At 40.4% G+C, this 25,876-nt stretch overlaps 1 protein-coding gene across 1 annotated transcript in view; it reads left to right on the top strand.

The window, feature by feature from the left end:
• Window positions 1-25,876, top strand: part of LOC116911550 (thrombospondin type-1 domain-containing protein 7B) — an 852,321-nt gene that overhangs the window by 385,462 nt on the left and 440,983 nt on the right. Inside the window, exon 7 of the mRNA XM_032915540.1 lies at window positions 3,891-4,088. Coding sequence (XP_032771431.1) covers window positions 3,891-4,088 — 198 coding nt within the window. The remainder of the gene's footprint in view (window positions 1-3,890; window positions 4,089-25,876) is intronic.

The following is a 25,876-nucleotide window of genomic DNA, read 5'->3' as shown; positions in this document are numbered from 1 at the left end:
CTTATTTTCTGCAGTATGGATAGCCTGAAAAATAGTCATGATGCAATAAATTGCACTACCTCTCCTGTCTCTCTGTCTCTGTCTCTATCTCCCTCTCTGTCTCTGTGTTTCTCTCTGTATCTGTCTCTGTCTCTCTCTGTCTCTCACTGTCTCTGTCTCTGTTTCTCTCTCTCTCTCTCTCTCTCTCTCTCTCTCTCTCTCTCTCGGTTAATAACTAAAGAACTAGAATTAAAGATTTAGTCTAGGGGAAAGGGAGGATGGCTGATTCAGTACAGTGCTTATCATACAAGTATGATGACCTGAATTCAATTCCCAGAAACTACATAAAATAAATCAGATCTAACGTTGAACAGTTGTAATCCCAGTGCTGGGCTTCCAGAGACAGACTAATTTCCAGGGCTTGCTGGCCAGCCAGTTTAACCATGGAGAATCCTGGGCCAATGAGATACACTGTCTCAATAAACAAGATACATCTAAAGAATGACAACCAAGCTAGTACATGGGCCTACACACAAATATGTGCACACACACACACATGTACTTCAAACTGACCATGTTCTTTGGCTCAATATCTTTATCCATCATCCAGGCCTGCCAAAGCCAACCCAGAAAATGCTATGCTTAGCATGCAGTAAGCTTCTGCCATCTGTGTGCAATCTGCTGGCTCTGTCTTCCAGCCTATTCCCATGAGTTATCATGGAGGTAATGCTATGTTATTTATAAATAGCTCCATGGAGGCTCACATGGACACTGCTCTTCTACAACATAGCAGAAATCCAGTCTTCAGATGTTGATATGCCCAATGAGTCTCCTTTAATTCCTCTTTGTCTTCACCTAAGATATATTAGCTCATCTTCTGCCAACTTCTCCTCTGTTGCTCTTCTCTCCAACCCACTCTTCTGTCTTTTCCAGTTGCCTATAGTAGAGTCACATACTTAACCATATATCTTGGGCTCACAGCTTGTAGCCAAAATAAGGAAATAAAAGAACACACATATAAGGAAACCCTGAGATATTGGGTTACATCAAAGGTGCATAGTAAATCTCAGGTTATGACTGTCCCCTACACAGAGCCCCAAATCCTACTCTCTAGTCTTTCTAATTTTAATTGAACGGACTGATTCATGATGCCTTCCTTTAAAGTTTACGTTATGATGGTAAAAATAATGGTGCAGGCAGGAGTCAAGTCTATGAAGTTAGAACTCTGATAAACTTCTTACCCACCTACTCACTAGTGACACACTCTTAGAGGAGTATATATTGCTGAGTGTCCTTTGTTTTCAGATATCTAAAATGAGTAGAGAACCTTAAAATATGTCTAAATGGTGTCAGACTAATGTAAGTGAGCTGTCTATATCTGTTATAGTTAATTGCTGTGTATACCCTTTCTCCTCCTTGAGTTATATTAGTTATATTTTAATTGAGTAAAATTAGAAATTTGCTTGTTGTCTTCCTTCCAGTATAGAACATCAATATCACATGATCATTAGTATTTCCTGAATAATAATATTTGGCTCACATAGAATTCAATAATCGTGAGACATTGGCTACCCCGGTCACAGTGAACTTGGTTGTTGTATATCTTTTGGAATAGAACACCTGGGAAACCCCTGCTGTAGTTTGCTGCAGGCCTGGTTGCCAGTGTGTGAGTAAGTTAAATCTAACAAGAAACCAAGGTGCTTGTTCTATGCTGAGCTTGTGGCGTGATTTGATCCTACTCACAGTTTGGACAAGGGCAACACATGCACACAAAAAAGTCTAAAAGAATTTATTGACTGAGGAGATGCACTCTATAGATTTATGGCCAGCTGGATGCAACATGATTTATAGAGAGAAACTGCATGTGACCCTCACTAGCTTAAGCTCCAGAAATAGGACACCCAAATCCTTCCATGGAGAATGCTAAGTTTCCATCCTGGGTTCCGAACTGGTTGTCAAAGTGTAAATCATGCTATTTCTTGTTCAAAGAAGAGAGCTAAAGAAATGCAAACAAATGTCAGGGAATAATCAGGGTGCGGGTTGTTACATGTAAGAGGAGAGGTCATGCAAGTCCTGTGGTGGCAAGAGCTTGGAAGTCCTTGATTTATGCTGTGTGGTTGAGTGCCTCAAATGCCCCTTGTAACTCTCCTTGAGATTCCCAAGGATGGTAGCTAAGCATTCTGTAAGGTTATATTTTGAGTATTTAATGCCATGGCCTTAGAGAGATAGCAGATCAGTGATATCCATTGTTGTTATTTTTTTAATTGGTCCTAAACTTAGCAATTTTTGTATCATGGAAATAGTCATCATTGTTTAAATGATGTCTAAATAGTTTATTTGTTACTTTCTGTCTGGCTGTGACCAAATAACCTCACAAAAATTAAGGAAAAGAATGGTTTTCTTGGTGTTATAGCTCAAGAGATAAAACCCATAGCAGTGGGAAAGGAATGGTGACAAACGGGCCAAGCCAGTCACATTGCATGTAGTTAGGGATCAGAAAATGAACAGGAAGAGGACAAGCTATCAAGCTTCAAGGGCATCCTTCAGTGATCCACTTCCTCCAACAAGGTTCTACTGCCCAGTTTTACTATCTCCCAAAACAGCACTACCAGCTCATGACTAGGAGATCAAACACATAAGCCTTGGGCAGGGAAGAGGTTAAATTAAAGGGATTTTGGCTAGAGATGTAGCTTAGTCAAGTATTTGCCTAGCACTGAGAACACCCTGGATTCAATGTCCAGTACTGTAAAAAGCAGGCATGGTGACACATGCCCATATCCTACCACTTAGAAATCCGAGACAGGAGAGGAAGATATTAGTTTGACACCATCCCCACCTCTGGAGCAAGTCTGAGTTCAGAAAGGGAATATAAGAGAACAAGTTTGAAGAATAAATTTAAGGACCCAGATTGGTTGACAGAATTTGAGTCTAACAGTAGAAGGTAATGTGGGTGAGATCAGAGCCTGTAAATGTAACCTATCAGGAAGACTGAGGACTGCAAGTCCATGTCACTAATGGATCTCAGCTGCTTCTCATTCATTCATTCTTTATTTTTTCAAAGTCATGTTGTTGTTACTATTTTTCTATGTCATTTTAAATTATATAAAAACAAACATGTACAGTCAAAGCAAAATATAGCTTCTATTTCTGGCATCTAGTCAAAAGAGAGATATGTATTAAGAGGGTATCCATGTTCTCTCATGGCAACAGCCCAAGAAAGCTGAATAATAAGAAACCTTTTAGGCAAGCAGATAGCCTTCATTTCCCTATAGTCTTAGTAGGTTTTGCAAACTTACACTTAATCATTCCCCCTCACTTATGCCTGTTAAAGGATTGTTAATGATTCCGTAACATTCCAAGACCTATCCATGTCTGGATTACTGGCTCTGGCTGTGGGAGTTATAGAGAGAATGGGATTCTAGAATCACTGTCTGTATAGACAGGCTAATGTGCAAAGCTCAGAGCAGCTGTACAGGGAACCCTCAAAGCAGGAAGCTGTGAATGGTCAGACACTAGGCTTAGGCAAATATGTAAGCCTTCTGTGCAATGTAAAGGGACAAGGATGCTCAATGCAAAAAGGAGACCTGGACATATCTACGAGTAGACGCTGCTGCAGATCTTCACTGATACTCCCGGATTATAGACAGTAATGGATGCACCCTGTTCATCAATTCATCTCGTTCCATCTGGCCCTGCCCAAGTTCTCTTGAAAGACACTTTTACACTCCCACTCTCCCCACATTTTCTCCTTTCCTTTCCATTCTGTATCCCTCCATCTTATAAATAAATTATGTCAAGGTAATATATGCTTGAGAGCTACAAGTGTTCACGTGCAAGTTTCATCTGCTGCCCGGCAGCCTTTGCAGGATCAGTGGGAAATACTGACACTCTTTCTCTCTTTGTCCTTTCAGGCTTTAGAATGAGACAGCGCCATGTGCTCATGGAGTCCACAGGGCCCGTGGGGCACTGCCCTCATCTGGCAGAGTCTGTACCTTGTGAGGATCCAATGTGCTATCGGTGGCTTGCCTCAGAAGGGATCTGCATCCCTGATCACGGAAAATGTGGCCTGGGACATCGTATCCTGAAGGCTGTCTGTCAGAATGAGCGAGGTGGGAGATGGTGACGCACTGAAGGTTAAATTACACTGAACAAGGGGCAGTGTTAATCTTCAAAGGTTTTTTCCTGTTTAGTTTCGTTTAGTTTTGTTGGGATTTTGCTGGAGGAAGAGAAGCTCCCGCTTTCCTACATTGGGGCATTTATGGTGAATTGGGTGACAGATTACTGTAGAGTGGTTATGTGGTCACTTCATGTGAGAGCCACAAACCATCACTAAACACACTGTTTGGTTATGCTTAAACACAGCATTCTGAAGCCACTAAATTCTTTGGGAAAAAATGTTTTAATTCAGCAAGACAAATGGCAAACAAAATTGTCCCAGCTATGAATACAGGACAAGCTTTATTTTCTTCGGCTAAGATCATTTTTATAGCATGCTTTTATTAAATGTTAACAAAATGCTACCTGTTGAAGATGCCAGGGTTTAAAAAAGAAAAGAGGAGAGGAAGAAAAGATTAAGTAAAACCTTTTCGTTTATATAACATGAGACCAGAATATGTTCTGGATATATAATGCTAACATTTTCAACAAGCTATTTTTAAGTATAAGCTGTCGGGATTTACACAATTATTAACAATGATGTCTGTCCTTGATCACCAAGCTTTGGGTACAATGCTTGTTGGAAATGAAGTGTGGTTTAAAAATATGTAAGTCATATGGCAGTGAGAAAAGTGACATTTAAAAAATCTTTATCCTGCAGATTAAAAAGAACTCCATCTCTCAGAGGGATGAGGAGCATGTCTCCTAATCAGCTCTGCCGTGCAAGTCCCTGTTCACAATGCTCTCTGTGTGTGTGATGAAATGTTTTGACTTACAGAGCGAAGTAATCCGCAGAACGGGAGGAAATTACAAAGCAGCTTCAGGATGGATATTAACATCCTCACAGGGCTGACATGTAGCAAACTCTTCCTCCCTTTAATTTCTTCCTCCTTCTCCTCTCTCCCGCCTTTTCTCCTTCACTTCCTTATCCTCTTTTTCTTTCTCTAAAATAGCGAACGTAAGTAGGCAAGTGTGCATTTTCTTATTAAATGATGTATTGTTCCCCTGAAGAAAGCAGATGGTTGCTTAATTAAATAGAAGGCAGCAACAGATTGCAATAGCTGCAATAAATAGTTGGAACTAATAGTCTCTGCTTCGAAAACAAGCATGTAATGTTTGCATGGGGCAAGGTGTGCCTTATTAGTGAAGGCACATAAGATCCCTTCTGTGGTGTTTCCTTGGATTATGATTTATATTAGGAAAAGTATGATTTCTTCTTCTCCCTGGTTCTTGGCATACTCATTCTGGCCTCCTTGTCATTTCCTGGGGAGCCTAGGTTCTTCGCTGCCTTACTTGACCTCTGAATCTAACTTAGGACGTGAAGCTCATAACTTCCTTGCTGTTTTCACATGTGTTAGAAACGTCTTTATTCTAGGAAAATGACTCTGGGTTAGTTTCTCTGTGTAACCTCGGATAGATCAAACCATTACTAGAAGTTTGAAACTTTCATTCGTAGTCCTCAACCACAAGGACGTGGAGAAAGATTGGGCTCATTATTAATCACCCCTTCCAGTAAAATCTTTGCAGAGGTCTTTGGACTATGGAGTGCAGAGATCAGAACTTCCTTCCACATAGATACATAGAGATGCAGGCAGAATGGTATACCTAGATGCTCTGAGCCCAACGGAATGGCTTCTTCTCCTATGTATCTCCTCTGTCTATATGCATGCCACTGTTAAAGTGCCTGATTTTGCCAGCTCATCTCTTCCCTCAAGCTATTTATCTTTATATCTTGTAAATGTTCTTTATAGTAGAGCTGTAAACGTAAGTTACTAGTTTCTTTTTCTAGCATTCTTCAGCTATCCAGGAAAATTCTGGAGTCTGAGAAAAGGTTTGTAGAAAGTCTAATTTATAATCTGGGTGGCAACCCAGGGTATTTTTATTCGAGTGTGAGGGGTTAGACTTAATGCCATCACCAAGGAAATAGTTCATGGCAGTGGACGTGAATGGTAGGATACCCAGGTGGTGAGGAGGAATCGCTTGGTGTTGAGATCACCCTACTGATCTGATCCTAGAAGTATTCTGTGTTGAGCGTGGTGTCCGAAGTCTGAAGTGACAGGCCCCGCCCTCAACTTTACCTCCACCCTGCTTGGAATTTTAACCCCTACCATCTACCTATTGGATGGTCCAATGATTTAATTTATGAAAGAATATTCTTCAGGTCTCCAGAGGAGGGAAGATAAACTACCTTTGAGTGTTAGCATTCTGAGAATTAAAGTAGGTATATAAAAGTGATCAGGGCAATACGTAATTGAAATGCCTCTTTAGGGCCCGCACTTTTCAAAATAAGCTTACAATGTATGTTTGCTGTCATGTTTGGTCTGTGGAAGTGGGGTAACCAAGAGTATTATATGTAGTGCAGACAGTACTAAAGATTAGAGTGAGCACATCTATGCCTTCTTTCCATGCTCTAATCTAGAAAATGGAAAGCTCGTTGGGTAGAGTCCCATAGCAACTGATCATTGTGCTTTGATCATCTCATAGCAAGCTTGAGAGAGTTGTCATGACAACCTAGGTTCACAGCCTTAGAGGTTTTCTCCACAGTGTATGATCTGCCCTCTTTAACTGCTGTAGGGTTTCCCGTTTCCCATGACACAGCAGTTTCCAAGCTCTGGGAAATTTGGAATTTATAATTGCTCCCCTTAGCTCTATGCAGTCTGAGGGTTTTTAAATACCAGGATGAACTTGATCTCTTGTGAGGCAGCAGCCAGCTTCATGGTGATGAAAACATCATGCTGACCTCCTGATAACTGAAACAAGCTCTTACTCAGGGAGAAATTGCAGACAAGATCTGGCTGTACCTCCTGGGGCTCAGCAGCTCTGTGCATCTGTGATTGGCTGTGAAAGAAAGGCAGAGAAGTTTCCTATCAGGGTCTTCCCATAACCACCTCCTTGACAAAGCTGCTGTCATTCATTTAATGGTTGAGAAGGGGATGTTTGGAACAGTTTCCTGAGTTTCTTTGCTTATGACAGTTGATAGTTATCACACTGAGTTTATCAATTGCTCTGCAGACTTTTTGTTTCAGAATTTATTTCAAGATAAATGGATGCAGCCAGAAGAAATTGTCTGCTACTTGATATGAGAAACTCCGGAGCTCATATTAGATCTAGTCAGACTTGAAGCTGACTAGAATTCCCAAGGGCAGCTTCCTTTGTCTTCCTTAGGTTTGTTTGTAAGTACCTGTCGGGACTCTGGATAGAAATATACAGAAAAAATTCTCACAATCTCTTGAAATATTTGTGTTCCATTCAGACATAGAAGCTGAGGGATTCTCCCCAATCATGTGTGTTTCTATGCTATGCATATGTTTGTGTATGTGTTCACATGTTTGTGGGTGTTCATGTGTTCATGTATGTGGAAACCCAATGCTGACATTGTAAACTTTCCTCAGTTGCTTTTGACCATATTCACTGAGGCTGAATCTCTCAGGTGAAGTCAGAGTTTACTGATGAAGCGAGTCTGTCTATCAGCTAGACAGGAGTGTCCTTTCTCCATCTTCTGAGCTCTGGAGGCCCAAGCTGGCTACCATGCTTTAGGCATTTATTTGGGTTCAGGAGATCCAAACTATAGTCTTCACACTACAATGCTTTAACTCCAGAGCTGTCTTGCTTGCACTCCAAAAAAACCACACACACACACACACACACACACACACACACACACACACACACACACACACACTTATACAAAACTCTCACATACATACACATACAGTACACACACATGCACACAGATACTCACAAATACACAAAGACATACATACACACTTGTACGTATATACTCACAAAGACACATACACACATACAACCAATACACAAAACCACACACATTCACAGAAAAACACATTCCAGTACACACTCACCAACACAAACACACCACACACAAACATTCCCTATATATTTACATATGCACACCATACACATACACACATGCACACACAAACACAACACACACACACATATACACATTCACAAATATAGACCACACACACACATACACACACACACACACACACACACATACACACACACACGCACACACACATGCATCATTCTTTAGGTTTACCTTTGTTTAATTTTAATTTTTTTTTGGAAAGGAGGTTTTGTTTGGCCTCAAATTTGTGATCTCCTACCCTAACATCTATTGTCCTGGATCCACTTGTCCCTTGGGGTAGCCAGGCCTATTGATCATATAGCTTAACTGGGCACCGACTGGGGATGAGTACACAGAGAAAGAACACACTCAGGAACAGTTTTGGGGACCTGGTTCAATTCATTAATGATGGGGAATATTTATGCCCCTGAGGAGGTGGCCCAGGTCTCTGGGGCAAGTTTTGTTTGGCAATGTACCATTATTGACCAGGGAAGATGTTTTACCTGCATATCCAGGAGCTGTTGTCTGGGATCAGGGTGGGGGTAGGAGGTGGGCAGTGGTGGGCTATGGAACCTTATGGTCAAGCAAGGTGTGAAGCCTGATAAGTGTTGGTAATAAATAAATTCCTACCGAGGTTATTGGTGGGAGATCTGGGTTGGAAGGGAGGAAGTAACCCACTCCTGCTCTGTGTGTGTGTGTGTGTGTGTGTGTGTGTGTGTGTGTGTGTGTGTGTGTGTGTGTATGTATGGGGTAGGATGTTGAACTTTCCTCAACCGTTTTGCTGTAACTCTGGGCCATCATGGTTTCTAAAACTCCCAGTGTTAGGATTGCAGAAAGGAGAGAACCACTGTACCCAGCTCCCTGTGGAACATTTGTTGATGCCCTATGTATTCCTCTTACCACAAAGAAGATGAGTGCACTTTCAGTCTCAAGATATTTGTTCATACTCTTACCTAGGAATCTTCAAAATTATATAGTTGGCCATATGGAAGCTGGGAAGTAACCGGGTGAAACAAAGTTTCCTAACCCTGATTAGTCAGCTGTCCCCTGAGAGGCTCCACCCAGCAACTGACTCAGACAGATACAGATACCCATAGCCAAATAACAGATAGAGCTTGGGGACTCTTTTGGGAGAATAGGAGGAAGGATCTCTGGCCCTGAAGAGGATAGGAACTCTATAGGAAGAGCAACAGAGTCAACTAACCTGGACCCTTGAGCTCTCAGAGACTGAGCCACCAACTGAAGAACATACACAGGTTGGACCTAGGCTTCCCATATACATATGTAGCAGATGTGCAGCTTGACCTTCATGTGGGTCCTGAACAACTAGAGCAGGAGCTATCATAACAGCTGTTTTCTGTCTGTGGGATATGATCTTCATTTCCAGCTGCCTTGTCTGGCCTCGGATTTGTTATGCCAGTGGGGATAACCGGAACCCCACCCATTCATAGGAAAAGGGGAGAGAGTTGGGGGTAAAGGTTGTGGGAAGGTGTACCTGGGAGTGGGTCAGTGACATATGTAAAGTGAATAATTAAAAAAAATAATTTGATCTACAGACACATGTTTAAGTGAAGTGCAGGGCACACACGCATGAAGATCTCAGCTTTATCCCACAGAGACCACATTTAAAAAGCTGTATGTAACAATCTGTGCCTATAATCCTGGGACTGGGGAGGTAGAAACAGAAAGATCCTTGGGGTTCACTGGTTGCTATTTCCACCAAATTGATATAGTCTAGGGATCTTGATCCAGTAACTTTCTCTTTCAGTTAAATAATTAAAAGATAGAAAAATAAATCTCAGACAAAGCATATAGCAACAGGTAACACACGTTATTTTTTGTAATTATTTAAATTTCATTCCTATTATAGACTGAATTTTTATGTACAAGTAGTCTTTGAAGTAACTCTCTCAGAAAATATGAATTTAGTAAATTTTTTATTGGATAGTTTTTATTTACATTTCAAATGTTATTCCCTTTCCCAGTTTCCCAGACATAAGCCCCCTATCCTATTCCCCTCCCCTTCTTCTATAAGGATGTTCCCCTCTCCAAACAACCCCCCTTCCCACCCTCTGACCTTCCCCTTCACTGGGGAGGTTCAACCTTGGCAGGACCAAGGGCTTCTCCTTCCATTGGTGCCCAACAAGGCCATCCTCTGCTACATATGCAGCAGGAGGCAGTTTTGACTATTATGTGTCCAGAAGAATTTCTTTTCTGGTCCAATCTATTTGTTTCTTGTATGTTTATGGGCATCTCTTTCTTTAGGTTAGGAAATTTTTCTTTTATAATTTTGTTGAAAATATTTACCAGCCCTCTAAGTTGGGAATCTTCACTCTCTTCTATACCTATTATCCTTAGATTTGATCTTCTCATAGTGTCCTGGATTTCTTGCATGTTATTGGCTAGGACCTTTTTGTGTTTTACATAATCTTGGTGGTTGTATCAGTGTTTTCTATGGTATCTTCTGTCCCTGAGATTCTCTCTTCTATATCTTGTATTCTGTTGGTGATGCTTGCATCTGTGACTCCTGATCTCTTTCCTAGGTGTTCTATCTGCAGGGTTGTCTCCCTTTATGTTTTCTTTATTGTTTCTACTTCCATATTTAAATCCTGGATGGTTTTTTTCAATTCCTTCACCTTTTTGGCTGTGTTTTCCTGTAATTCTTTAAGGGAGTTATTTATGTGTTTCTGAAAGTCCTCTATCCTCATCATAAGATGTGTTTTTAAGTTCAAATCTTGCTTTTCCAGTGTGTTTGGGTATCCAGTGTTTACTTTGGTGGGAGAACTGGCCTCTTATGATGCCAAGTAGTCTTGGTTTCTGTTGCTTAGCTTCCTGTGCTTGCCTCTCACCATCAGGTTGTCTCTGATTTTAGCTTGTCTTGCTGTCTCTGACAGTGGCTTGACCCTCATGTAGGCCTGTGTGTCAGCACTTCTATAGACCTGTTTTCTTTCAGCTGGATCTGGGAACAGAGAGCTGTTCTTGGGTTTGTGTGACTTGAAGTCTCCAGGTGGGTTGCTTAGAGCAGAAAAATTGGTCTTATTTCTGCTCTCAGGTGTGTAGGTGCTCTTGGTGACTGGCTTTCAGCTCTTGGCACAGGCAGAAATCCAAAAGGTCCTGTCCCTGACTGCTTCTAGGTCACTGTGCCCAGAGGGTACAGATGACACTAGGAGGTTTCCTCTTGGGTCAGGAATGTGGGCAGAAATTAGTTGTCTCCTCTGAGTTCTCAGGGTTTTCTGCATTTCTGTGGTTCCAGCTCTCTCCCGCACAGCATTTGGGTGCAGGGAGCTGTGAGACTGGTTCAGATCAGGTCAGGGTGCAGGCAGAAACACACTTTATTAAAAGTGAAGAAGTAGGAGAAAATACACAGACATGCAGACACCAACTACACACACACACACACAAACACGCACACACACATACACACACACACTCACCATAAGTAAATACACATATTCACATGCACTGACATATACACACCACAGACACACATATACACACAGAGACATACATAGGCACATACCAACACCAACACACATACTACACAGTTACACATATAAACACACAGACACATATACATAGACACACACATCACACACACACACACATTGGGTAGGATAAAGTTGACAGAGATAGAAGCAGAAGGAAAGACAAGCAAAATTTGTGTGTGTGTGTGTGTGTGTGTGTGTGTGTGTGTGTGTTATGGAGACAGTTGATAGGCAACAGCTTCAAGTAAATGTGAGCATATTTGACCAGCTTGCTGTGTTAGACAGAAAATGGTACTGCACACGAGAAAAAAAAAACCTGAATAGGTCTTTGCCTCAGTTCAGGAAGATGAGGAAGTAGCCAGAAGATTGCCATCCTCATGATCTTTACCTCCCTTTCCCTATCTGCATGTCAGGGATCTGCCTAGTTCCTAGTCCCACAAGAGGAGAAAACTCAAAGTTCACTGAGAAGTCCTTTCTTGCAAAAAATGGTTAGAGAGCAACAGAGGTAGAAACCTAATGTAGACCTCTGCCTCCAGACACAAGAATGGGATCTATGGACCACCTAGGATACAGTTAGTTGTTTGTAGATTTCCCCAACTGTAGGAACTGATTTCCAGGGCTTTGAGAGGCTTTGATTCTTTTCACCCAGCATATTATCATCACTGTGGGTCCATAGAAGTTGTTGCCTAGTAGACTGTGAACCACTTATTCTTCATTGATAGGAAGATTTCTGAACTTTAAAGGAGCCATTTTGAAGGTGGCAAAAATGCCAAGCCAACCCACTCAGAGAGTAAAGTCCTACATTTCAGTTACCTTGGCTTAAAGTCTGATTCTCAAACTTAGAGGAAGTTCAGTCGTGTTTCAGTAGTAAGTAATGAATATTTATCAGTATGCGACATCTTCAGAACTGGCTGCAACATTTTCCACACAGTCAGAGAAATGTTTCTAGTAGATCCAGGGGACCACTTAGATCTTCTTCTATGTCTCAAAGATTCAAAGTGGTCAATAGGGCTATGGTGAGTTAAAGGTGGATCAGTCCACTGTTCCATCAGATGCAGGGTGGTCAATACTTGTTCTGCTCCATGTTTTATCAAATATTCTTACATGAAAGGAGAAATAACTATTTGTATACTTCAACCAGGCATATTTCTTCAGAGATAACATGACACAGATTCTGTGGATACTTATGGAAAGGGAATGATTGGCCTGGTCAAGTAGAACATATCAGGAGTAGCAAAGTTCACATATTGACAAGAACATTGAGTTAGAATTCTTCTGAGTTGTCACACAAGATCCTTTATATACAAGGCTTCTTATTTTCATCTCTGCACTAGACCTTTTCAATGTCAATAGTTACATTACATGTGAAGAACAATTTTCCTAATTTTAGGATGGCTTTGCTTTCCATCTCAATGAAATTTTTTTCTTCCTTTTATAAGATTTCATTTTATTCCATGATGTAGACTAGCAGGTTCTATGTACTGGTTCTCCAACAGATTCCCAAGAAAGAAATGGCCAGGATTTGAGAAGATAAAGAAGTTTTTGTTACCAGGGGTGGAGGCGTGGGTGATGGGGATGGGGCGTGTCTCACATGCTAATGGCTCATGCAAGCAAGCTTATTAAAAATTACAGAATCTCATATACAGTTTTTGGAAATGAAATGGGATAAAAATAGGCAGAAAGCTAATCCAGTAATGTCTCACAAAGGGAGCACAGAATACCTCAAGGTGTCAGAGACAGCAGCCTTGAACTCCTAACTCCAGTCTCTTGAGGGTGAAAATCCAAGTTCCCAGGAACCCAAACAATGACTCCTGGAATCCCTGGCCCTAGTTCCCAAATGGAACTTGCCACGTTGGGCCCTTGTCAAGGACACACAAATTGGGTTCTTTTGTCCTTTCCTTGAAGCCTCTGAGAAAGCCCTGGGTCAGCCTGCCTCTCAACATTTTTTATTGTATGGTTGGGGCAGGGAGGTTGTTCACATAAGTACAGTACTCCCACAGGCCAGAAGATGGCAGTGGATTCCCTGAGCTAGAGTTAGAAGTGGTTTGGAGCCCCCTGCCTAACTACATACATTCTCTAACCACTGTGCCATCCGATCTGTAAGGCCACTGGAGCGCATCCTTGTAGGTGGTCTTGTCTACTCTTTAATCCCCACACAAGTGGATGCCCTTTAAGTAGTGACACCAAGAATGGCGGGACCTCTTCCAGGGTGGCTTTGTCTAGTGAAACCTTCCAGGATATTCTTTCTTTGAGTTGGATTAAGATGGTTTAATATTTTTAAATCTATGCTTAGACTTAGAAGCTTTGTTTGTTTGTTTTATTTTTCTATTTCGAGGAATGTTTTATGGCTTGCCTGGGAGGCTGCTGTTAAATCCCAGAGACAGTTTTATCATTTGTGCTTCATGGGGATTCTTAATAGGACCTCTCATTAGCCAAGTCTTCCATTTCATTTCATTTCATCAAGCCCCTTCGACCATGCCACATCTTCTGATCCTCAGGTGAAGCCTTAGCGTTCCCTCTGTACACCTTTTTCTGTATCTTAGAAGACTGTCTACACTTCATTTCAGCACAAGATCTATTTCACTGGACATTAGGAGGTAAGAGAGGGGACTAATTCATCAGACATGTCTTTACCATGAGTAGATTCCTGTGGTGAAGACACATATTAAAGCGATGTATTCAAATTAGAACCCCTGCTGAGATCTGGCAGATCTGAAACAAATTTCAAGTATGAATTTTCTAAAACATTTGAGTCATGTTAACTTGCTTTGATATGTCTGAAGTTTATTAAGATGTGTATTTTAGGAGGATAATGATAATTGGATTTTTTTTTAAAGAAAGGATCCTGTTTCTCTTTTAAATAGAAAAGCAAAGCATCGACCTTTATATCAGGATGCGATTCCTAAATTATATTGCACCACTTAAAGCAGTCAATGAGAGGGTAGAATGGCTGTGTATTTTGTGCAGACAATGAGAGTCCAGACAAATGAGATTTTGAACTAATGAGACTTGATGAATCCTAGCATAAGCTGTAGACTCTACCTCAGGTAGAGCCTTCATATTCACTAACCATGTTGAACATGTAAATGTGAAACACACACTGACACACATGTGCCTTGTTACTTGAGGAATTTCTGTGGCCACAGGAGCCTTTCTAGAACATTCATATTCCTGGAAAGGAACCTTCAGGAAATGGTTGGGATCAGCTTGAGGTTGAAATGTCACATCATCTAACTTCCACTAAGATGAGACCCTGTGGAAACCATCTATCTATTCACATGTTTGTTGACCCTCTTCCTGTTCCAGCTTCTGTTCCCCACTCTTACTCACTGCCCAGGAAACATTGTTGGAGCTTTATATACTGTGTCTTCGTATTGTATCTCAAAGACGACTGTGCTTGCAAAGATTTAGTGGACCTATTCCTGAAGAGGACAGAAGATTCAAATCAATCATGCTGCTGTGGTGACCACGGCATTTAAAGAGGCACTTGCCAAAGAAGAAATCACAGCCCATTTAATACTTCCAAAAATTTAATTTGTCAATCATTAATAACCTAAAAACGTTTAGGTTTTACTGCTTTGGTTCTCCCTTTGAAAACAACAACAAAGTTGTATCACATTCCATTTGCTTTGCAGCTGCGACATCTGGGTAATTCATGTCCTGTCTTGAGTCTTGTCTTTCACCAATTGTCATGCAACTTTGGATGGCAGGCTATTCATATTTTCATTTTGTAGAAGACTCAAGAGTGTTTTGGCTGGTCCTACAAAATATTGACAGAAACAGATCCAGTTTTGTTTTGTTTTTCCTTAATAAAGCTTACAAAAAATTACAAAAACAGATGATTAGATGAAGAAAACAGAAGTTTAGATGAGGTTGAAGTGGAAAATCTACTGTTCATATATACTTACTTCTCTAGAGGCTTTCCAGGCGAGCCCAAAGTTTCTCCAGTGCATATTTTCCCTTAAATGTTCCCTTAAATGTTCATTTCAAGGAACAGTTAATCAGGTTTAATATTGCCTAACAGGGGAGCTTATGGCCTTAGTGATAGTTTGTCTTGCAAAGGATTGTGATTGACTCCTCTGTCAGTGGTGAGTAGAGTAAGAGAGACTGACAAGGGCAGGTGATCAGAAGCATTCAGGAGAACATGACTACCTTGGAAATACATTTCTACTTATTGTACATCAGATTATATCTAGAGAGCTATAGTAGCCTCAAGGATGACTAGAGAAGCCACTATCCTCAAAGAGGTTCAAGTCTAACTGAAAACACATGGTATCTTTGTGTATGTAATTCTGCCTGTATATGTGTATAAAGATACACTTTATATGGCAAATAAGAGCATAAGACCATGATAATGGTGAACAGTAATAGGCCATACAGGCAGTAATCTTGAGATATTTAGGGGAGAGACCTACACTGTTGCTCGGAGGTAGTGAGAAGTCTGCAGGGTCATGTGGTCCTTGAATGAATCTTGGCAATTTGTCAAGGGTTTATGGGTAGAGGTAAAATGATTGTCTCTTCATAATCTCCAGAAAACAACCTGAATCAAAATAGGGAGAAAGTCCAGAAACTCCCATTTTACAAAAAAATAATGTTTCTTCTTTCTTTCTTCCTTTCTTTTTCTTTCTTTCTTTCTTTCTTTCTTTCTAATAAATCTGGACTTTTTGGATAAAGAATCTGTAGTCACAGATCCTATAATAGGATGATGATTGAACTCACTAAACATGGTCAGTATGGTTTTAACTCTACCCTTCCCCCTGCCAACTTGAAACATATCGGGCAAGGCTAAAGTAAATGGCTCTATTCAGCAGTCATCCATTGTATACTAAAATTGGGTCTGGAATACTGGAATCATTTTACTCTTCTCTTTTCCTCTAGATCAATAGTTAACAAGTAAGTGTAAATAATGTAAACACACACCTTAGCTGCTACCACAGAATTTATGTGATTCAGGGGACGGAACCAAGGAATTTCAGTTTCTAATAAATTCTTCGATAATGAAGACAGTGTTGATCCAGGGACTACCAATTGAGAAACACGGTTCTGAGCCAGCTGGGGCTGGTGGGCTGCCTGGTCATGTCAGAGTGTAACAGCAGTGGGTCAGAACTGTGCAAGACATTGGCTTACATGGAGAAGCAACAGTAGTATTGACTGATTGTAATCTGTTGTCTCTTGTTTCCTGCTGGGCAAGTTATTTGTGAAATCCATGAAATATGTTACTCTCTCTCTCTGAAGATGGCAGTGAGTAAATATTCCACTGCTTCTTTTATTGTTACCTAGATGGATTACTAAAAGACTAAATGGTGGAAAGCAATAGTGTCCCCTGCAAAAACAGAAGACACATAATATGTGAGATGAGTCACTCCATTTCAGAGGACAGCTCTCATTTTCAGCAAGATATCTTTCTCAGACCACCAACCGGTAGTCATTTGGTAGCAGCGTTCTAACCAGGAGAAGGGTGGGAATGACAAATACATTGTATTAAATTTTGAAACGAACCTGGCACCGCAGTTGAAAGTGCCAATAAGATCAGACTGTGCCATTCACGCAGCAGGAATCAGACGGCAAAGGAGATTAAATTTGAGAGTTCCTATAGCCAAGTCCCTCATTCCCTTCTATTTTAGATGTTTTGCAGCGAAATTAAAGATGAAACTCTAATACTGTTTGTCAATGAAGGAATCCGAAAGAGAAAATAGAGGCTCATTCTAATCACCGTCTGAGTTGGACAGGAAGGTGGGGAATAGATGTAAACTGGTGAATCAATTTAAATGCTAAAGAGAGAAGCGCTGCAATGCCGGTTTAAATACAGTCACTGTGTGCTGTCTCCCGATAAACAGGCATTGTGCTCTGAATTACTTCCTCCTTCCATCCTGTTACATCCTAGACATTTCGGAAGGCGTCCGTCCTGTTCCTCCATTATTGATGCGCCTAAATAAATTATTGTGTGCCATCACTATTCTCCCTACATTTCCCAATCAAACTAAGTATACACTGCATTTTCAAGGTTTTTACAGTTTAGAAAGAGTGTGGGTGGAATAAATTCCTTTATGTGTGTGCCTGCATCTCACGGAACTGCCTCCTTTCTCTGTCTCTTCCAAAATTCTTATTGGGTGGTTAACTGTGCCCGTGCAATCCGTATGATCCAAAAAGCAAAGTGAACCATAGATTGCACTAAGACTTCCAAGTGTGGTTCTTAGGATAAAATCCTGAGAGATGCCTACTCTTTCTGTTACTTTAAATTTCTCTTTGACTATGCCCTAAATTGCTGTATGTTACTAGAATATTAATAGGAGACACTTATTGTGTTGGCCACAGGGCTATAATTTGGTTTGCTCACTAAGAATTGTACTTACTGTGGTATTTCATAACACACATGTTGGTAGCTCTTGATATGGAATCTCCAGTTTCCCTTATATAGAGACAGAAAGAGTGAAGAATATGAATGAAAGTGTAAATTTAGTGTGCTAGGCTTAGCAAGAATGTGTCTATTTATGTATGGTAAGTACAGTGAAATAAATCTCCCAGGGAGGCCCATGTATGCCATTAAAAATCAAGTAGAAAATGTTTTAAACATTCTGAGGAATAAGTCCTCTTAGTTAATAAACTAAAAGGGACTATAATAATCTTCTTTATCAGGATATATTCTGAGACTCAGTGAGTACCTGAAACTCAGCATACAACCAGACTCGTAATATTCAGATATTATGATGTGTGTGTGTGTGTGTGTGTGTGTGTGTGTAAAGTTTAACTTCTAAATTAAGCACAATAAGAAAGTAACAAAATCCGTAGGCATGGTGAGGGAGTATCAGGATACTACATGAAGGTTACATGAACATAAACTTTTGACCCTCTGACAACTGGCTGGTCCCTGAGAAGGTTATAAATGACTAATAAGAAGGTAGCATATGGGTCATCAATATGTTTAACAAAATGAAGGCTCAAAATCCAGCCATGATGAAAAAAGGTGTGTCTTAGGCTTTTTATTGTTATGATGATACTGTTTAACCATAGAAACTCTTATAAAGGAAAACATTTGCTTGGGGCTGGTTTAGTCCATTATCATCATGGATAGACACATGTTGGCATGCAAACAGATATCGTGCTGGAGAAGGAGCTCGGAGTTTTACATTAGAATAGACAGGCAAGAAGAAGTCAACAATGAGCCACAGAACCTAAGCTTTAACATCTGAGACCTCAGAGCCCATCCCCTAGTGACACACTCTTCCAATAAGGCCACACCTACTCCAATGGGGCCACACTTCCTAATAGTGCCACTCCCTAAGGGTCAAGCATTCAAACATGAGTCATTGGGACCCAAATCTATTCAAACCATCACAGGGTGGATGGAAACATTTTGTTTACTTCTGGAATTTTAATTTAATATTTTTTGACCAGACTTTACCTAAAATAACTAAGAATGTAGTAAAAAAAAAAAACTTAAGACATGTACTTCACCAATGTACTTTAGCTTGTTGATGTATCAAAATTAAGAAACGATAATGTGCAATCCTTTAAGCTCTGCCATTTAGTCGATACATATTGAGGTGCCTTATAGACTCACAGAAAACTATCACCTATGGGAAGATGTCAAAGATGTTTATTTAGGCTACAAAACCAAATGAAATCTATACATAGTTGAAGGTGAATTTTAAGAATTTGTTTTTACAACAACGATAATTTTCTCATCCCATGTAATCACCTCAGAGTGAGCACCTATGAGCTCAGGTCTCCTACATATCCTCTCTGATGCTTACATCTGCAGCCACCTACCTGTATGCCACAATCATGCTTTTTCCATGTCTATAACACTTTTCCTCCTGCAGGTCCACCATGGCACTTTCTCACTGGCTTGGAATCTCAGGTAAAGTAACACTCATTGTAGACTATGGCACAGCCAATTATGGTAATCCTGGTGCAGCTACAGGCAACCTGTTTCGGCAACCTGTAGGGTTTAATCTTGAGTTTACAGGACTTGAGAAGGGGACCTTGGCCAAGGAAAACAGTTGTATAGATTGTAATCCAACCTATAACTTAGGTGTCATGACTTCATAACAAAAGGGTGATCTACTGTGTGCAGCAGAGCAGAGACTGACAGGATATCTGGGTCCTACAAGTCATTGCTGACATCTCTAGACAACCGTATAATGCTGGCAACTATTCAAGACAATAAATACATTTGTCCTTGTTACAGCCAATGTTGATCAGAATTTGTGTTACCTGTTCAAAGTCTTAATTGGTAGAGTGCCTGACTTCCATGTTCTCACAACACTATATGATTTTGTTATCAACACCATTACCACATTAGATTGAAATTACCCCTCACTTGCCTGCTTCTCCTATTTGACTCTTAGCTTCTCAAGGATAGAAATCTTGATTCTTTTATTGCTTTATTCTTGAGGTGGTGCCAGAGTGTCTGGTATATTAAGAATCTCAACAAATGTTTGCTGAGCTTAGGAAAGTTATTTAAATTCAGTCACACAATAGCCTAGTGTGGTTCTATTATTCGCATTCCAGTTTTGCATTGCAGAAATTTTGATACCCTAAAATCACACAACTAATGCTATCTAACACCAGAAATTTGACTTCTAATGCTAAACACACACTGGTTTGACTTTATCAGTGACAGAGAATGTGCTGATGTCCTACAGACCCAGGCATTGGCTCTCATTAATTGAGGTGGTTTGGGGTTTTGTTTTGTTTAGTCAAATGTGACCTGAGAGTCGCTCTCAATGCAGTGAGATGGGCGCCTATGCTAAGTCACTGCGCCGAGCTCATGAAACTTATTTCTAATCACTCTGTAGGTTTAACACATATCTTTTTTTTTCTATATGGGCTAAAAGCAAGAAAGAGTGAGATAGGGCGGGGGGAGGGGGGCAGTACAAACACACAGCCCACACACATTTCCTTCCATCGCAGAGGGAATTCAAGTTAGAGATACACTATTTAGTTATCTGGTTTTCCCTGGCAACTGTAATTCTAATCTTGATCACATCCAGACAGCTAAGCAATTTAGAATTTCTTCAGCATGCTGGGTTGGGAGTAAGAGGGGACAGATTTGCTGGAAAAGGAGATATGAGAAAACGCAAAGCAGAGATAGGAAGCAGCTGTTAAAAATACAGGCAGTTTTTCAGTCCATCGCAGTGAAGGTATTCTGAGAGGGAGGTCATGATCAAATTGCTAATACTACCATATTATGAAATCTGAGGGAGTTTGCTGAAATGAAAGCAGGGTTCTTCTGCACATTGCATTAGCTTACCAAATTATATTGAAGTAATGATTTATTTAGAGTGTAAGCTGATTTCTCTGAAATATTCCCAAAATAAACTGGCAAAAATTGAAACACATTGGATCTTGACTTAACCTGAGAAGACATGTTCTCTTTGGGGAGTACAGGCAGGTGAGTGGTAGCCTAGTGTGATCTTGGAATCATCTGCACATAAGCTGGATTCTACTGTCAGCCTTACTGCAATGGGACTCTATTCTGGTTTGGAGCATAGCTCTGTTGGCTATCTACTGCCGCTTTGCAGAATGCACTTCCGCATTCTCTCAACTGTCACACATCAGAGTGGATTAGTAACCCTGGAGCTCCCTGATACATTGCCAGAGTGCCTGTATCACTTGGTAAAAGCAAGGATACATAGTTCAGTCATTTCTAACATGAATAGCATTGTCCAGACATTTTTCCAAGTTACAAAGAAAGGCTGTTGTTTAATTAACCATTAATTTTGTTTAATACGTAATGGTAGTGTTTAATAATTTATAAAATTAAGATCAGAAAAATACACAGTGTATTTGTAATGCACTGTAATTAAAAGCTAAAATAAAACTATGCTGTAAGTTAGAAACTTGTATATCAGCTAAGGAGAAAATTTGCTTACCTAGTAGGGCTAGTCAGCATTTTGACTAATAAATAAGATTTATTCTTCATAAGGTGACTGAGGGCATGCGAAGAAACAGTCCAAAAAGCAGATAATAGCTTTTTCTTTTGAAGACTAGAAAAACATTTGCATGCTCTCTGCGTGTGCATGTCTGGGGTTTTTGTGTATGTGTGTGTGTGTGTGTGTGTGTGTGTGTGTGTGTGTGTGTGTGAGAGAGAGAGAGAGAGAGAGAGAGAGAGAGAGAGAGAGAGACAGACAGACAGACAGACAGAGACAGAGAGGAAGTGACAGAGAGAGGCAGAGAGAAAGAGACAGAGACAGAGAGACAGAGAGAGAAGGAGAGAGAGACAGAGGGAGAGGGGGAGAGAGAGGAAGAGAGAGGGAGTAGATTGTGTATATTTATGAGTGTGTGTGTGTGAGGGAGAGAGAGGGGGAATGGACCATCTGCTGTAGGAACTTGTTAAGAAGCCCAGTCACAGATTCATGTCCAATGAATATTTATCATAAGCCTGGAGAAGAAAAAACAACATTAGTCCAGTTATTCTAAAATGTTTCCTCAGATTAAAGAGACTAGAGAATATGATGTGCTCACAGTACAAAATGTCAATAACCTGCTAAATTTTTAAAACAGAAGTGTTTTTTATTTTAAAAAGAGTTATATTTAATTTTACTTAATTTGTATGAGTGTTTTGCCTGCATTTTACTTGTGCATCACTTGTATACCTTTGTGGATCCCTGGAACTGGGTAGATGGATGGTTGTGAGCCAACACATGGGTGCTGGGAATCGAACCTGGATCCTCTGCGAGAGCAACAAGTGCTCTGAACCCCTGGGCCATCTCTCCTGCCCCTTAACAGAAGTGTTTGTCACCATTGTGTCTTTTCCTGGGGGAGATTTGAACAAATGTCTATTCAACAAAGATAAGGACTAACCAAAAAGACCAAGCAATGATTCCATTCAAGTCAGCCTTTGGGCACTAAGCCAGCTCCATCCCTGAAAAGCCCAGCATGCAGAGAAGCTGCAAACTCAGAGGCTTCTTCATGACCAATGGGTAGCCCTGCCAATCTTTCTTCCTTCAGCAGTGTTAACCTTAGGGAGGAGACTTATGAATCCTGTGTCTTTCTAGTCTTGCTGAGACTTAAGGGTTTTATTTCCTGAGTCCTTAATGAATCTTCTCCCAGAAGTCTATGCTTTAATTCAGAAAAAAGAATATGCAGCATGGTTTAAATTAGCCACTTCTACTGTGTGAGATAATGGGTCTTCCTACTAAACTCCATGTCAACTCCTCAAAAGGTAAGAGGGATACCACTTAGAATTACATTTATCAGCCTTCTGTTTGAGATCCTTAGGGGAAACACTGGTCACTCATAACACACAGGTCACACCTGCCTGTCTCTTGACCATCTGGCCAGTGTGTATGGAACACATTCTGAAATAATGTCCTGTTGTCTAGTCTGTCTTATTTTATACCTTCTGTTTAAAATTTTATGTTCCTCCTTAGTGCCTGAATTTCATCTTGCTATTCTGGAAAGATACAGAAAATACAACCTTTATATCGTCCTCTAATTTCAGTAGTTGGTAAGCATGGGCTTCTCGGCCAGTTAGAGATCTCTTTAGAGCCTTAGTTTTCTAGTATGAGCAGGAATGAGGCAGAGCCCCCATTATGCATTTGATATAGATATTAAACCTGTGCCAATTTCTGTTCCATGACAACACTTGAGAAATATGTTGACTGTTCTTCCTCTTATTATAGGTATTATCATTTATTTCACATAAATTATCTCCTTAGATATGATATAGACTGAACATGGTAAGAGGTAGAGGATTCAGAAAAACTGTTAGTTTCTCAAAGTCTTTTAAGTCCAGACTCATGGTTATAAAGACTCTAACTTTTCTTTTCTTTTTATCTATGTTTTACTTTTTTTGCAAATTTGAAGACTTGAAGAATATCTGATAAGTTCTCTTGCTTCTGTCACCTACTTCCTCAGAGGGGACATCTCACATGAGTATAGCTTAATTAACCTCAGTCAGAAATTAAGATTGGTATATCTTCTTCTGAGGGACAAATAAAAAGGATACAGAGATTTTTAAAAGATTTAGGTTATTATAATCACTCTGTTAACTCCAGATTGGCATTCAAAAGCATTGCTCACCTGCTGACTGTGAAAGGGACGAAGCTTTGAACTAGAGGTGTAAACAAACTTGCCCTTAGGCTTAGACAATGTACCTGGAAACTGCTTTAATATTTTTTAACCAATTAAAGAAAATCTCTTGCTAAAAGTAGTATTTTCTATAAGTCCTGTCAGATCCCTGTGGAAGCAGGGAGGAAATTCAGTGGCCTAAGCCTCTAATAATGATCTGAGACAAGAAGATTTGTGACTGGCCATAATTATGCCCATGTCCAAGCAGGGGATGTGAGTGTTGATGGATGCAGGCTTTCATGTGCAGCAGAAAAGACCATCTGTGGAAAATCGATGTCTCGCTTGTGAAAAACGACGCATGGGCTTTCTAACATTTTACCTTGGGTTGATTTCATTTTCAGAGTTCGAATATGTTTATGATACACAAGAAGGATGAACACAGCCACATTCTCTGAGAGCTTTGATGAAAGAGAATGGAACCTCGCATTTATATCCTAATGTACACTTTCCAAACACTTCCCTCTCACTTTCCTGACTTCATTTCCTTACAGCAGGCTCGCTGTTTGTCAGAGAGGATGGCTTTATTGCTTTGGATGCTGTAAGCCTCAAGTCAGGGTGCTGACAGGGACAGGGTCTGGTAAAGGACTGGCTCCCGTTGCCAACATTACTTTGCGCTATTTTTTGCATCTCAGGGAGGTTGCAGATCTGTGAACTCACACCGAAGAACAGAGGAGGGTAGAAAAGGCAGTGTTGTATGGATTCTTTAACAGGAACCACATCTCTCTGGAGGCAGAGAATTCCTTACAACCTAATCCCTTCCTTACGGCACAACTTCTTGGTTATCATAGGTGAACTTCAGTGAAGTCATTGTCAAAGCCCAGTAGTGACTCACAACCTGAGAGACCAAAAGTGTAATTGCTTGATTTGCCTGAGACTGTCTGTACTTGGCTACTTTGGAAGGTGCTTATTCCTTAGATGCTTTGGGGAAGAGAAGGCAGGCTACAGCCATAGGATGTGTTGACAGTTACAGATGAGGTGGCACTGATTTTAGACTGGCTGGGAGTCTGATGGCTCTGCGGAAAATGTTTATTCTACTTCCCCCCAGCAAGGTTATTGGAACAAGGTCTTTTTGTTGTTTTGTTTGGTTTTTAATTCTCTGTTGAGTTTTACATAGAGTCCCAAGGAACACACTAGTTTTTGTTTGTTTGTTTGTTTTCTTTTTTGATTTTGCTTGGTTTTGTTTGTTTTGGCTTCTGATTCTCTTCTCTCACTGACTTAAGTATTGCAAAAAGTGGAATGTGGCTACATGGTGTATACAGATAGTTTATAATGCATTGCAGTATACATACAGTGTCTAATAAAGAGTAAGAGTGACATTCGATCGGGTGCTTTAGCTATCTCTTCAACATGGGCACTGAAAATGGCTTGGCACATGCCTGACACAAATGAGCAGATTTTTGTACAACAAAATTGAAGTGTGTGTTTGTGTGTGGGTGTGCATGTGCATATGTGAGCTTGTGTTCAAAATCAGTAGAAAGTTTTGAGCCTCAGGGCTGGATGTGAAGGTTTCTGTCCATTGCCTTGTCAAGTTTCTCTGTTTAAACAAGAAGGGGGCTCTATAGGATTGAATTAAAGGTTATGGGCCCATGGCATCTTCTTTGTTCTCATTCTTCAATGACATTTGAAGATGTTCTATTGTCTGTGACAATACAGGCCATTTTTAGACCTTTAGCATTAAGTAGCATTAAGTAGCTATGAACTTCACAGGCTTTCTGTGAGAGCACTAGCAGCCTCGGCTTCTCGAGGTCTGAGAGGAGCAGTGTGCATGCGTAGAAACTACAGCATGACTGAGCGTCAGTAAGGAAAGAGTTGCCAATTCTCAATGAGTTTTGTATATGCTCTGCATGATAACCGGCCCAGACAAATAGACACATAGACCACATAGACTATAGTTTACATATATCTCAAGAGAACACACTTTCTTGGGATTTAGAGGCTGGGGGGTGATTTGAACTCTAAATTACTTCCATTTGTATGAATTTATATCTTGTACTGGTGTTATGAATCTTGAGAAGCTATAATACATATATACATGTTGGGTTGTATAGGTAGATGCCTTCTGAGCCTTTTGGTTATGAAATATTACACATCAATGACTTCTGAACCTAATTTTGGAGGCCTGAAAAGCAGTGGAGTAATTGCAAGCCCTATCTTCACCTTTAACAAAGCAGAAGAATCCTGAGCAAGGGAATCATGATTTTGGTGAAAGGGTGATGTTGTTTTTCAATAATTCTTTTTGTTGGTCAATATTTCTCTAGTTGCGTGGTTCTGTATACAGTTCAATATTTTCAGATCAATTAAAGAA

This window comes from Rattus rattus, chromosome 10 (genome assembly GCF_011064425.1).
Source record: "Rattus rattus isolate New Zealand chromosome 10, Rrattus_CSIRO_v1, whole genome shotgun sequence".
Classification (NCBI taxonomy): Eukaryota; Metazoa; Chordata; class Mammalia; order Rodentia; family Muridae; genus Rattus; species Rattus rattus.
The sequence above is the reverse complement of the archived record's forward strand: the minus strand, read 5'-3'. Positions and strand labels throughout refer to the sequence as shown.